The sequence below is a fragment of the Aquila chrysaetos genome, chromosome 14, assembly GCF_900496995.4.
Source record: "Aquila chrysaetos chrysaetos chromosome 14, bAquChr1.4, whole genome shotgun sequence".
NCBI classification, from domain to species: Eukaryota; Metazoa; Chordata; class Aves; order Accipitriformes; family Accipitridae; genus Aquila; species Aquila chrysaetos.
The window spans coordinates 31092935-31107520 of NC_044017.1; the positions used below are offsets into that span (position 1 = coordinate 31092935).

General features: G+C 45.5%; 1 protein-coding gene across 17 annotated transcripts in view; it reads left to right on the top strand.

Moving 5' to 3' along the window:
* The first annotated feature begins 7023 nt into the window (after positions 1-7023).
* Positions 7024-14586, top strand: part of LRCH1 (leucine rich repeats and calponin homology domain containing 1) — a 133934-nt gene continuing 126371 nt past the window's right edge. For 12 of the 17 annotated variants that reach the window (XR_003926491.2, XR_003926492.2, XR_003926495.2 and 9 more), the window contains exon 1: positions 7024-7457. Coding sequence is in view for 4 of the 17 variants with exons in the window: in XM_030036261.2 (XP_029892121.1) it covers positions 7217-7457 (241 nt within the window). In the remaining 13 variants the exon portion in view is untranslated. The remainder of the gene's footprint in view (positions 7458-14586) is intronic. The other 5 variants (XR_005933897.1, XR_003926497.1, XR_005933895.1 and 2 more) reach the window with 4 other exon arrangements.

Below are 14586 nucleotides of genomic sequence, written 5' to 3' on the forward strand. Positions count from 1 at the left end.
GCTCATCTGAGCGCTGGTCCTGCCTGCGGCTCCCACCCAGCTCCTGTTGCGTCTGGTCAGTGGTACCTAGCACGTGAGGTTTTGGAGTGGTGGAAGGTTCACAACCCCATCTTGCCGTTGCAGGACCCGGACCTCGCTGGAAGGCAGCAGGAGTCTGCTCTGTGAGGATCCTGCTCACCTCCCAGATGCTGCAAGCCTGCGCTGCGCTGCTGGGAAGTGCTTTCTAATGCAGGTGGAGTAGCAAAGCCGCACCTGGAAGAGCAGTTCTCATCTCCTCTTCTCAGGTCCCCCCCTCAGCATCCCTGCATCTCAGGGATCTCACCCGCTGCATCCCAGCCCACCCCGTGCTGGTCTCCGGTGACCCAGTTCACAAGCTGGGAACTAATGTTAAGTGACTCTTCACAGGATGGAGGCTTTGTTATGTGCTGGAAGAAGATAAGGCTGCTCTAAACCAAGTGATGCATTCTGTAGCTAACTGGGAGTAAAATGCCTCTAAAATATTGCTTATAAGCTTAATTGGTATAGAGTTATTATAGTTATTGTAGATGTGTTAGTGGCTTATGATGAAACACGCCGAGTCTTTGTTCTTCTCTCAAATAAACCAGCAAGTGCTATGTTTCTTGGTAGTTATGTCAAAATTATTGTTGTTGGGATGTTTAAAACAAACTGCTGAATGCCTTGATCTTTATGGAAGGGGTGAGGACACTTAGATCGTAAACTTTGATCTTGACTCTTTGCTGCTCTTTTTCAAGAGCTGTCCTATAGTACTTGCAGCATAGCAGGCAAAGGGCAAATGTGGATTTAAGTTATTTTTGAGCACCCCAGGACCTGCAAGACACTATCAGCTGCTCTAGCATCATGAATGGACTAGAAAAGAAGTGAAGGCTGCTCTTAGACATGCATTTTCTTTGTAAAAGTCATACAGCCCACATTTCTTGAAATACGGCGTGTACTGGGCATCCCCTTCCTAGTCCAGCACTTCTCTTGGCTGTGTGAGGAGACATTCCCCCACGGGCCAAAACCTGGCTATCTGTAACCCATATAGCTTCACTGCCATGAAAAGTGTTTGAAATTAAATGATTAAAACCGAGGGTCCGTGTGACTTGCTTTCCAACAAAACATTGTATATTGGCATCCTTGCTGATGTTTGGGGGCTGTTAGGACATCCAAGGAGGAGGTTACTCTTTGCTAATAAAAGCCTTATTCTGCTGGTGCTGTTATTGCAAATAACCCTTGCTTCAGTGGGCCTGGACGCATATTGGAAAGCAAAGATACCCCTTAGGGGTGAAATACTTTCTAGGTAAAGAGGTGCTGGTGGTTGCAGGGATCCATATTTGGGTGCATTATCAAAGCATTATATCTGGCTATTAACGTGTTCTTGGATACAATTCTCCATTAAGGACCGGTATGCATGCTTTTTTTTCCCAGTGGCAAGTATCTGAAGACCCTCTTCGCAATTTTACCTTCACACTTACTGCTGCTAGTCAACTGGTATCAGCAACATGCTTGGACTGAGTGGGGAAAAGGCATAAACACAGCTCTGGTCAACTAAAATTAGTTACCTGACTCAAGTCAGGTGAGTGGTTTGCAACCACCAGGCTGGTGCTGGTTCACGGCTCTTACCGAGTTCCCAGGCGTCTCAAGAACTTGTTTATACCAGAGAGGTGGTTTGTGTGGTTTGCAGGGAAAATACTTGGGCTTGCATTCAGGTAGAGCTGTTCTTTCATTTCCACTGCTGCTTTTGACTTTTAGGCCTTCACTTTCTCCTTATATATCACAACGGCTTACCAGGCAGTAGTTCTCCAGTGTTTTTGCTGTTCTTAACAGGGATATGAAGCATTTTACCTGCTGTCTTTCCCATAAACATGAGCACGGGTCTTACAAAATCTTTGCCTTGTGTGCTCCACCTAGAAACCAGCGTTCAGCTGCTTGGCTGATGCCTTCTACTTGCATTTTCTGGATTTTGCAATAGACTGAGGACTCTGTATTTCTGTTTCAAGTCCATGTGTCTGTGCTAATAGTCTGCTGCGGGTAGGAAATCAGGTTTGCATACTTTTTTTGCAACAGATGTATAAACTGTAGTATTTCAACAGCCTACACTGGAGGCATTGTGGGACTGCCAACAGTGTCTCTCTGTAAATGCTGTCTCATCGCTGGTGACAATAACCAATTGCCTCCTCTATTTTTATTAGAGGACAGGTTATTTCTTACTCTGAGAGCTTCTTCCCCTACCAGATGCTGTTTCAAATTTTCACAAAGGCAAACTCCTGCAAGACATTCCTTTCCCACCTTAGGTATGTCTTTGTTCTACTGACCGTGGTGCAAAAGCCTAGTAGCTCTTCTTGTGTGAAAAGCAAGGCTCCCACCCCAGTTACAATCCCCTGAATCTCTGCTGAAGCTGTATTTCAGCAGTAGATTCAAGGTAAAGCGTGGACGTAGTTACCACTCTATCACATCGCATGTTTCAAGGTCATCTGAGAAACTTGGAAGAAACTCTGCCAGTTTACAACTGCTAATAGTCTTTGAAGTAAATTAATATTTCAGGTATGGGCATGACACTATGTTGCCTTTAAATGTTTAGTCAGGTCAAGTGTTTCAGGTTTGGTTTTAGGTTACCCTTAGCTTTATTTTCCTGACCTCTTAGCTGAGAGATGAGCTTTTCGTCACGGTCTCTTGCAGCTTCTCTCCTGTTGCATCCGTGGCCGTACAGCAGCATCGCTACCATGGCAGTGAGCCTTGCCGACACGTCTAGTGCACGTGGTGCCGTTCGGGATCGATCTTGCAGCAGTTGACCCCCCCAGCTATCACCCAGTGTGTGTTTTGAGCCTGCCCACCCGCGGGGTCTCAGGACACAGCGAGGGAGATGCTTTCCTGAGCTCCCAGTGCTTGCCATGGCCAGTCGCTGGGGCCAAGAAGTGCTTCTTTGTCTGTAGCAATTAAATAATTCTGTCCTGTTATGTAGCAAACGTGCTCGGATCTATGCGAGGATGAACCTTGCATGTCTTCTGAGCAGTGACCATGCTGCTTACCTACCTTCCGAGCTCCTGCTTTATATATAAGCTTCTCCTCATCTCCTGCCTCCTATCAATTAACTGCTCTCTTCTTCCCCCCCCCCCCCGTTTTTTCCCCTGAGTATTCTGTGAGGCAAGTGCTTTATAGATGGATTTTTCTGAGCTATTTCCTGATACAGCTTCCCCCCCGCTTCAAACTCTCTTCACCAGCTTTGCTGGATTGTCTGCTCTGCGTGGGCTACTCGTTCTGCTATGAACCGCTTGTCTTAGGCAGGCTCTGAGCAGGTTCAGGAGTCCGTGCTTTAATTGAAAGGAGCATCTTTTAATCTGAGCTACCTGAAGCTTCAGTCTGCATGCTTTTTCTCTTGGGATTTTTCTAATAATTTTCTTTGTCCTGGTGCCGTTACAGTCACGCTACCAAGGATGTAGAAAGTTGTTACAAAGCTTTGGCGTACCCTGACTGTGTATGAGCTACTCCACGCTATTGCCTCGTCAGGATCGTCTTAGAGCACACGGAGCATGAGGTAGACGTCTGTATGTTGAAGTAAAGTGAAGCTCTCCCGCTCCACGCCGTGAAATCCCTGGGTCTAGTACAGGACAGGTACTCCACACCGAGGTCACACGCTACCTTGTGAGGCACCGGCTTCCCGCACGTAAACCCTCGCCCGACTCTGATGTTCACAAGCCACGTGGGCCTTGTTATTTGCCTCTTTTCTGCCAATTTAGAAATTCACTCTGAGGCTCTAAGGCTCGTGGTGTCCCTCAGCTATGGTACTTTCTGCACATCTCTGAGAGGATTTTTCTTGTCACAGCCATTATGTGTGACCCAATTTGCAGAACGGTCACCTCTGCAATCTTTTCCTCCTGCTATATCAATAAGTTTTCCTTCTGCATTCCTTCTCTCCTCTGCTACACGCGCGTCTGCTCGCTGAAGAGCATCCACTGTTTTCTTTTCCTTCTAGAGTTAATTTTTAAGCTGCTTTAGGTCTCATTGAAGAGTTAGACAAATGCAAATACTGTCACATAGGAACTGGGGAGATCACATAGCTGGGGGCAAGGAATGGAAGGGCTGCTCGCAATGACGGCTTGCCACTAGCTCAGCTTAGCTGCTGTGCCAGGCTGTGCCCACTTTGTGATCCGACCAGAGTCAATATATGGAACGTGACCTTTTATGTACATCTGCATGGATAGGAAACTGGTGCTGCTGTGATTGATCTTTTCTTTTTCTGTAGTGTTGCCAATTTCTAATCCTTTGTATCTATAGGAACGGAGTTAGATCTGGCACAGCGCTCAGGCAGAGAAGAGAGAAAGTTAAGGCAACACAGCTTCAGTGCTATATATTTTTTTGCTCCACAACCTTGATAACATTAGCAGCCTTCAAAGTGCTTCTTCCAGGAGCTTCTACACAGTATCCGATAAGCACAGGTCATGCCCGCATTGCACCTCAGCCGTTCAGATCAAAAAGCAGTTTAAAACAGGCTTGCTCCCTGATTATTGCCCTTGCATTGCTATAAGGGGGAACCTACATCTTTAACCCCTGCTAGACCGGGTACCAGGGTAGCCGCAGCCTCTCCATACCCTCGCTGTCCTGACGTTGGGTGTCTTTAGGGGGAACACTGTGCTGACTCGTCCGCCTCTGCCAGCCACGGGCCCTTCGTGCGAGCCCAACAAGTGGGCACGCTGTCCCTGCCTGTGAGCAGGGGACCCTGATGGCTCCTCGTCACCTCGGGTGCCTCCTGCAAAGGAGGACGAGTTGTCCTTCAGATGAGGCTGAGAAAGGTACTGCTGCTCATCTCCGTTATGCGAGATGCTGTGAATCAAATCCCAGGGTTAGCGGTACGGTGTGAAGACAACAAAGAGCAAAAAAATCCCTTTTTGTTTTTATCAAAATCAGCACTAGAAATAATATTGTCTTACCAGAAGTGGGGGAGGAAGGAACATGGTGTCCTACTGGTGAGAAAACTTACCAAACCTCACCAAAAGACAGGCCTGCTATGTGACTGTAAAGAGCTGATGCTGGAAGATGAATTCTGCAGATATGCTGTCTGAATGTTTAGTCGCATATTACTAGTTTCAAAATAAAGTTCCGTGATGTTGGGTAATTTAATACACTGGAAATGTCCTGTGCAAAGTCATTTACTGAGTTATAAAACCTACGATATTTCAGACTTCTCTAAGTGTAAAAGAACGTAGTACCTAGTTCATTAAACTTGCATTTAAAAAAATTCCTATTATAGGGGAAGCCTAGCAGTTGCTCCTATTCACAGTTTACACAACTTGAACTACTGTTCATCAACACTTTTCTTTAAATTGCTGAGGAGATGTAGCCATTCATCTGTTTCTTTATGCTTTCCAGCAGCAATGCAAAGATTGCACGCAAGCTGGAAGTAAGCCTTTTAACAAATCCAAACCATGCTGTGACTAGTGGAAATCTGTGGGAAATACTACCTTAACAACCTACCAACGAGCTTCGTTAAAAGCAATGTGATATCTGGGCACAACTGTTGTTGGGGTAACTGCTGACTTCTATTTGGCTAGGGGCTGTTCAAAGGAATGGTGTCAAGAATTGCACCCAAAATTTTATTGAACCGGTAGGACACTGAATTTGTCATGCCAAAACCCGAGACCTCCGCATCAAACATGAAGAACTGGCAATTGTAGGTGTGAGGGGAGTTTGGACTGCAGTTTAAGCTCAGGGCCTGTGTTTTAGGTGCAGTATAAATGTACTTACAGTAAAATAATCCCCCTCCTACCCATCTGACCTTACAGCTCTTTCCTTAATGTAAGGCAGCCTCTTTAAAACCGCCGCTGTGCTGCCTGCAACACTTCTGCAGTGACACAAGGCATATAAAACTTAAGCGAAAAATGCTGATATTGAGAGCGTATCTTCATCATAACGAACAAGTCTTTAATGGATATTATGATACTGTTACGTGAAAAGATCTGCCTCTAACATCCTGTCTCCCTTTTAACCAGTTCTGTTTCTCATTGTGACTGCTAAACTTGCTGCGATCTCTCCTGTTTTTCAGAAACCGAGAGTTATTTCCTTGTGGCGATTCCGTCTTCCTTGGCCGTGTAGCGCTCGGTGGTTGAACTTCCTGGAGCCGGGAAGGCTTTGGTTTAATGTCAGCCATTGATCACAACACAGGGTAACTGAGTGAAATGTAACGGCCTGTAAGATACAGGTCATGGGTGATGACGTACAAGTCCTTTTTTAGCTTTGAACTCTGCAAACCCCGTGGAAACGTGAGGCCTCACTCCTCTCCCGCTCCTGGGCTCGGCTTTGCAAAGCTGCAGAAAGGGTGGGGGAAATAAACCAAACCCAACACCCTCGCCCCCTCGCAAAGGTTATTCCACTGAAAACGGAACCGATCATCGTTCCCGGGCTTGCTTTGTCACTCCAAACGACACCTTCGAGGGTCTGTCTTCGGCAGGCTGTCCCCAGCGGCCACGCACATCTGCGAACCAGCCCCTGCGGGAGAAGCAAGTCCCAGAAAAGCGCTCTGCAGGGCAGATGCTCCCCAGGGCCTCGTTCAGTGGCAAGAGCCGCAGCAGCTTTTAATTTTCAAATGAGCCCTGCTGCCCGGGCACACGCACGCTCGCCCGCACGCCCGTTTCGTCCCACCCAACCGCAAATCGCTGCGCGTCGCCCGCCGGCGCGGCGAACAATTTCGGTGGACGCCGGGAGAAGGGGCCGAAAGCAGGTCTCGGGCGTCCCTTTGAAAAGGGGTAGGCGGCGGGGAACGTTGTGAACAAAACCCGAGGGAGGGATCACCCCTCCTTTCGCGCTTGCATTGCGGTTGCATTCGCGCTTCGCATTTCCGCGCCCGCAGCCGCAGTTGTTGCAGCCGCGCTCGCGGCAGCGGCGCGCCGCCGCTAGGTGGCGCCGCAGTGCCCCACCCCGCGCACCGCCCGCGGGAGCGGGTGTCCGCCGGGGTAAGGGAGGGAGAAGGGGGGGGGGGGGGGGGGAGTGGTGGTGGTGAGGCGGAGCATGCGCAGTGGGCGCGCCTCACCCGCGCCCTTGGCCTCCGCCTTCGCCTTCTTGCTTGCGCTGCCGCTTCTCCCCCCCCTTCCCCGGCGGCGGTGCCGCCACCACAGCGAGCGGGAAAGAGGAGGAGGAGGAGGAAGGGAGAGAGGGAGGGAGGGAGGCAGGTCCGGCAGCTCTCTGGGGTACCCCCAGCGGCGTTAAGCGGGCGAGGAGAAAGATGGCGACGCTGGGAGGCGAGTCGCAGCCTTTCCCCGCCGCTGCTCTGGCGGCGGCAACGGCCGGGGTGGGCGGCGGCGGCGGGTCGTTGGGTTTGCAGGCGCCGTTGAACCGTGGTCTGGAGCGGGCGTTGGAGGAAGCGGCTCATTCCGGGGGGCTTAACCTGAGCGGTAGGAAGCTGAAGGAATTCCCGCGCAGCGCTGCCGCCCTCAGTCACGACCTCTCCGATACGGTGCGGGCAGGTGAGGCCAGGCGAGGAACCGGGCCGGGGGGGGGGGGGGGTGCGGGGGGAGAGGGTGGCCGGCGCCGGTATCTTGTCAGAGGGAGCGGAGAGGGGGGTGGAAGGTGGGTGTCCCCCCCCCACCGGCGATTAAAATCGCCGGTGGGGGGGGGGACACCCACCTTCCACCCCCCTCTCCGCTCCCTCTGGCATCCTAGTGCCCCCCAAGCTCCCTGTGAGGAAAACACCCGCTCCCCACCCTTTCCCTCCACCTCCCGAGGCATTCATTCCTCCTCCCGTGGGCCCATCTCCACAAGGAAACCGAGCCCGCTCCCAGCTCTCCGTGGACCCTATGCTCTCTCTATTCCCCCCCACCCCGCCTTCGTGTGTGAGGTAGGTGTTTGCTCCCATATGGCTGGATCGCTGCACGCCCTCCTCTCCCTCCCTTCGCTCCGCATTTGGTGAGGGAGAGCTGGCTCTCCCCTGGCAAGCTGGGGGAGCGCGCGTGGATTCTTGCTCGCACCTGTCTTCTTCCCCGCTCTGGGGAATGTGCGTCTCTCTGCCACCCTTCCCCGGCTGGTGGCAGCCAGCCCGCCTTTGAATCGGTTTTGTGAGGAATGCGTACGCTTGCCAGGTTGGATACCTGCTCCTTCTATCCCGCTGCATGTAGGTGGACCCGCCTGGCACGGAGGGGGTGCCTGTCTGTGTCTCACTCGTGTGCCTCTGCACATCTCGCCTGTTTGCACACCACAGATGGAGGCATGTCCGTAGGAAGGCTTTTGCGCTGCAGCTACCCCAGAGAGCGTGCTACCTTTCACAAATGCCACTTGTCTGACACTGGGGTTGACATCCACCCTTGTATCCTTGCAGTCATGTAGCCGTAGTTCCAGCTCTGTATGTAACGCTATCTCCCAAGGCAAATGTGGAGAGAAATCCGTCTTCGCAGGCACTGTGCTTATTCTACAGTGGGGGACACCATCGTTATGTAAATCTGCAGAGGGGACAGGCCTGACAACCCTGCAGGCAGGAGCGGTGAGGGGAGGTGTATCCAGTTTGCATTTACCTTGCCCTCACACCCTCCTTCCAACGTGAAGAAAGGCACACTTGTTTCTCACCTAAGGAGGCAGACCCCCACAAAGGGTCCTATCTGTTTTCCTGCCCGTATTTGTGCCAGGGGTTGGAATATAGTCCATTCCTTAGATAGCATCACTAGGTAGAACAGTACAAACCCGCACTAGAAGAATATATTAGTGTATTCCTAAGATCTTTAGTGTACCGCCTCCGCGTGCCCTTTTGTGTCCCCGTTTGCCTGCTGAAGATAGTTGTGTTGTTACAGCAGTGGAGCAGACATGTAGCCACTTGTTCTTGTCCCACAAAACAGCAGGTGCTATACCTGCATGCAAACATGTGATAACATGAACCGAAATTCTCAACTGCTCCTGCACATGAGGGTATTTATGCCTTCCTATATGTGCTGACTGCATACTTGTATCTATCCCAGCTGTAAGGAACAGAGTAATGTCTCAGATGTGTGGTAGGCGTCATATGTAATTGTTATTAGCTCTGTCGCTTGTTCGCTGTTGCTGAATGGATTTCGCAGTGTTCCGTTTGAACACCTATATCATCATATCAATAAAAGAGAAATATGAAGGAAGCTTGATGAATGAAACTACTGTGAATTGGTAGCATGAATTGCCGTGTTAACCATTAACTGACTCAGTAACAGATGCAATAGTGAAAGGGATAAGGCATGATAGTGGAACTGTATGCAGTTAGAAGAATGATTTTCAGCTTGTCTCCCCAAGCAAGATGTCTTATCTATTTTCTTTTTTTAAAGTTGTAGTCTAATGAAGACATGCCATGATATGAGATAAGTAGTTTGGAAATCCAGAAAGTTAGCTTGTTTGGTTTGACCTAATACTGATCCAAACTGTTGGAAAACAAAATTATGTACTGGAAAAAAATTATTTGATGGGCAGTGATTACATGTTAGTGTTTGTATGTTGTGTAAGTATGTTCTGTGCAAGCATGAGCTGTGTTGTGTGTATAGGTAGTATATGCTTGTTACATGCTTACTTGTTCTAGGAAGTTTTCTATTCAGAGGGGAGCTCAGGAAAAAAGTAGTCTTTGCCTTCAAGCGTTAATGTGCTTTTGTCAGAGTTTACATAGAAGACATTCAATATGATAGTAAATGTAGGATGGGATTTTCATTCCCTTTTTGTTTGGTATAAACAGCAGTATAGAGCAGCCCGTGTCTCAACCTTGTAACAACAGCAGCCCTTTTTTCATTGTCCCTTTTTGGGAGTACCATGTGTTAATCTATAGTTACTTTATGTTTTTGTTTGTAGCAGCATGTTATAACTGTTTAATGGGAATTGTTTGCCTTGTGAGTTAAGTCCTATGTGAATACATTTCCAAAAAATCTGTGTTCCTTTTCAGTTGTTACATTACATAAGTAGAATATATAAACAGAAGAGCTTCTTGGCCTAAGCCCAGATTTCTGAAGCTCTTGGGGCAAACTCTTGATGGGAATTTTCTCTTGCTTCCTCTCCATAAACGTGCACAGTATAAAAACAGTACTTTCTTGTACTACTTGGAATATGTCCTTGCAATGAGTGACTTTTATGTGCTGACATGTCTCTGAAGCCCTGAAACATTGGTGTTTGGGGTAGGGGTAGCCTTTCACTCTTAAAGCTTTTCTGCTAAAGAGGGCTGGTCTCGCTGAAAAATAAAGATAGTCCTTGATTTAGAGAAGACTAGTCTGGGGGATTGAGTTTAGAGGTCTGAGAAGCAGGGGATTTCCAGAAAACTGAACAATGTCTGCATCTTGATAGTGTTTTAGCACTAGATACTGACAGTATTTTTGGATTCAGAAAATGATGGTCTACAGCTACTCTCAATAAAATATTATCAAGCTTGTTTTCTAGAAAAGTTCTGAGTGCTTTAGGTAGGTCTGAGGAAGACAGAGGTGTTAAACTTTAAATTCTCTGTTTGTGCATTTATTTTTTTTTCCTGAAGTTAGACATCAGCTTTTGTGAGGCAATGAATATGCTTACGAAAGGGCTGTAGGTTGCCTTTAATAGCTGGGACTGAATGGTTTGACTTTTCTAGTTCTTATTGCAGTTGCATTCCATAGTAACTGTAGAGGCTTAACTATACTTGTCACTTTCTATTTGTGCAGCTTCTTGGTATGCTTTTCTTCTGTGAGTTTTCTTTGTGTTGAATACGTCTTGCTTATAGAGACATGATAGGACATTTCCTCCTCAGCCTTTGAAAGTTTTGCTAAAGAGCTGAGTGACCTGGTCAGATGAACTTTCAGACAGCATCTTTGCACACAGAAGGGAGTTTGCATTGTGTGCAGTACTGTTAGAAGAAAACAAAACCTCTACGTAAAGTATCTTGAGTTTAGTCAGATGTTTTAAACCACATCAGTGTGGATGCATTGCAAAAACCATTTCAAAATAATAAATGCTATTCTTATCACTTTTATTACAGGCTGGGTTATGCAGAAGACCGTGGCACAGTAATCACATAGTTCTTAAGTAATAGTATGCAATTATATTCCTCAAAACCACTGGAAATGCTGGAAGCATGTTAGTTTATAAGAGAGGAAGAAAAAGCCCCAAAGCTGTTGCTTAAATGTGTAACCATGGCTGCCTGTATCACTTCAACCTCTTTCTGTAGGCTTTTGCTGTATTTCTAAAGACAGATCCTCTTAACCTGTTCTGGTGAATACCTGTTTCATCTGTTTCTACTGTGTGAGTTAGGCACACAAGGAAGGATTACTTGCTGCTGCTTGTGATCATGTGGGAGAGAAGCAAATATTTTTTTTTAATCAGGTGTTAGATTGTTTGAAAAGAAATACAAATTGAAGTATTTGAGTGTTAGTTTGGAGAGTGTGAAATTCTGGAAAGAATATGTATTTATTTTTTGTACTTTGGAATGCTCACTAGACAAAAGAACTACCTGCTGTTTTTTTAAAATCTTTATAAATGGACTGTGCTCTTCAGACATTGCTGTGCTGAAGACATCTTAGCCTGCCTGGCAGCATCTTTGAAATAGTTCTTCGGACTGTATAACTACGGATTTGTTTTCAAGGTGGTCCGAAAATCCCAGTAGCACCTGAACAGCTTTTGGAGAACGTGTAGGGTTTTAGGGGCACTTTAGCTTGAATTTTGGCATCTAAGTGCTTCCTGTGGGATCCTGTAAAGGAAAAAAACAATAACAAATTTACAAGTTGTCTTCCATCGCGGTTAAGTCCAGGAATGCATTTGTTTGTACCTAACAGCTGGAAGTTCTTTCTGTTCATCTTTCCGAAAAATTTATTTCTTGTTTTGGGTATTGATACTGGTTCAGGTGAAATATGTGCTTTTCAGTCCTCTTCGCTAATTAAAAAAAAAACAACAAAACTTATTTACCAATTTTTTTAAAAATGAACAACTGTGTATATTAGATTGCCATACTTCATTCTCACTGATTTTCTCCAAGTCCTCCATTAATGTAATTCTTCCTTCACTTCTGGGAACTAATTATAGCAGTAGATGTGCAGTTGGTTCCACTTATAGATGCGGGTTGTACTGGGAAGGATGTCACAGATACAGACTGGTTTGTGCTACTGCACGCTTTCATAAACCAAAAATGACTGCCAAATGGACTCTTTGTTAGAATTTGGTTATTATTTGATCACTAGGGAAGAAAAGAGATTTGATATGCCCCTCTCCTTTTAAGAATTCTCTCTGATAATTACTGCTTTGAATAGTTTATAATTCATCATCTTGAATTCAAATTTTTATTACATTGTGGTTTTTCGGATGAGGCTTCTTGAGAACCTTTCATTTTGCGCATTTTATCCAAACTCACATCAATAAAAATAACATCTTTAATTATAAATCTGAAAAAAAAAGAATAAAACTCTTGTTTCTTCTTTATGTTCAATAGTCAGTCCCTTCCTACAGCCTTCTTGTGTTTATTTGAAGATTTCTAACCTTACTTACTCTCTCTTACACAAATAATATCCTAAGTGTTAGGAGAGGGAGAGAGGAGGAAGTATGCTTGTTTATTCTCACAGATGAATTGAATATTGCCCTGCAGCCAAAACTTATGGGATGTAACTCTTTTTTGAGGTTACTATATAATGTGTCTTTGTATCAAGGCTAAAAAATGAAGATAAATTCATTTTGTGTTCATTATTACGTGTCCAACAGTATAAATGCAATTTCAGACTGTAACTTCATAATGTGGTCTGTCTGGACATCTCTGTATTAACATATTCTAGGTTCTTTTTTTATCTGATAAGCAGTGCTTTGTGAAAGAGCTTTATCAAATTAAATGATTTTTTTTTTAGAAGCATAGACATGCTTAGCAACTTACAACTGCAGAATACCCTTGAAAGCCCTTTGGTCTTTTTTTTTTCTTCCCCAAGTCTGAGTATGTCCTTGCTTCTGGATCATATAAACAGCAAGGCTATTGACTGCTGTTGAAAAGAGTCTATTAGTTCTTTTGCTATATAAAGTCTAGTCAGTTGTGCTTTTGAAAGTTACCTCTTTTGTCTGGAGATTTATGCCCCATAGCTGAAATGCAGTCAGTGACTTTGCAGGTGCTGTTAGGCTCTTCTCAGCACAAAATAAAGTGAATTAGCTCAGAGTGCCTTTTGTTGCATGAAACAAATTAGGAGTACTCAATTGCCTGGTTGCTGTTTCAGAATGTGGTTTGAGCAGATTAATGGCTTTCTACCACTGACTCTGTGTGTCTGTGTGAGTGTGTGCGTGTGTCCATCTCCTTCCCCAGTGTGGGTTTTTTTTGTTTGTTTGTTTCTTTTTTGCCTAGCTTGCTTTGTTTGTAGAGGAGCTTCAAAACTAGTGCAAGGACTAAGAGGCAGGAGAGATGGCAGACTAGAAATCACCTGATAAGAGGGAGGGTGAGATCTTTCAACTTCAGCAGGAATAAACTCAGGAGTTTATTGAACCTTTACCCTTAAAGTTAACTTCCAATTTAGGGTGGCTGGTTTTTAAACAGCTTAACCTAGAATTGCCAGAGCCATGTTTGGCCATGCTGTGCATGTAAATGGATGAAAACTGATTGCTTTTGTAGAAATGTTGTCACTTTGTGTGCCCTTGGCCCATCTGCCTTGGAAAAGACGACTCAGAGCTCCAAAAGTGCTATTATGGTAGTAAAGGTGCTACAGGTGCCTTTTCAAATGCTTCTAGCTGAACAACTTTGGTTTTGAAGATCCACTAGCATGTGATCGCAGGCCTTGTGGGAGGTAGAAGCCAAATATCCCTACGTGGTTTATGAGCCTCCTTTTCTTCCTTCCTCTGGTCTGTTTCTTTTGTTTCCTTGGCACAAGAGAGATCTTGGTTTAGGCATCTGTAAAACAGGAGAGACAGTATGAATCTTAATACAGTAACTATACTTAGAGTTTTGAAAACACTAAATATTTTTGTGAGGGGAAGAGATTAGGGTAGAATTGGCTATGACAAAGTAGAATGAGTATTTGCCCAGTAGAACTGTGACTGGGAAGAGGAACGGGGCAAATGCCAATGTAATACAGGTTTAAACAAGAAAATGGATAGAAAGAAGATACTATTTGAACGTAGAAGTGTCATACAAAGTGAGTGAAAATTTATGAAGCACTGAGTGAAAATACATGAAGTGGTGGAAGTGGAAGAGGGGAAAGGATTACAAGCAGGGAGGTGAGCTGTATATTCTTGGTTGAGTATAATGGCTTGGGATACTTTTCTGGTACCTGTAAAAGTGAGGAAAAATGGATTTCTTGAGCAGTTACATTAATACTGATGATTAGAATTTTGTGAACACAGATAAACATGGAGAAAATTATTTGACTCTAATATACATGACATTTACAGGCTTTATGCTACAAATAATAGTTTAAAATTCATACTTTAAAAGATTAACTGTTGAATTTAAGTTTGGGAAGCTTAGCATCCATTTGCCTGCAGAAGGAAAAGCCAGTGATGTTTTTGCTGCTTACAGAGTTGTAAGAGCAACCAAGATGGAGGGAGTGATGTTTTGCATATCAGAATGACCATTCTGAAGTATGAGTAACTTCCCCAGGACACAAGACTGTTCATTCTGTTGATTGTGTTCTTGCTGTCTCTGTTAGTAACCATCTACCAGATTTGTGAAAGTTC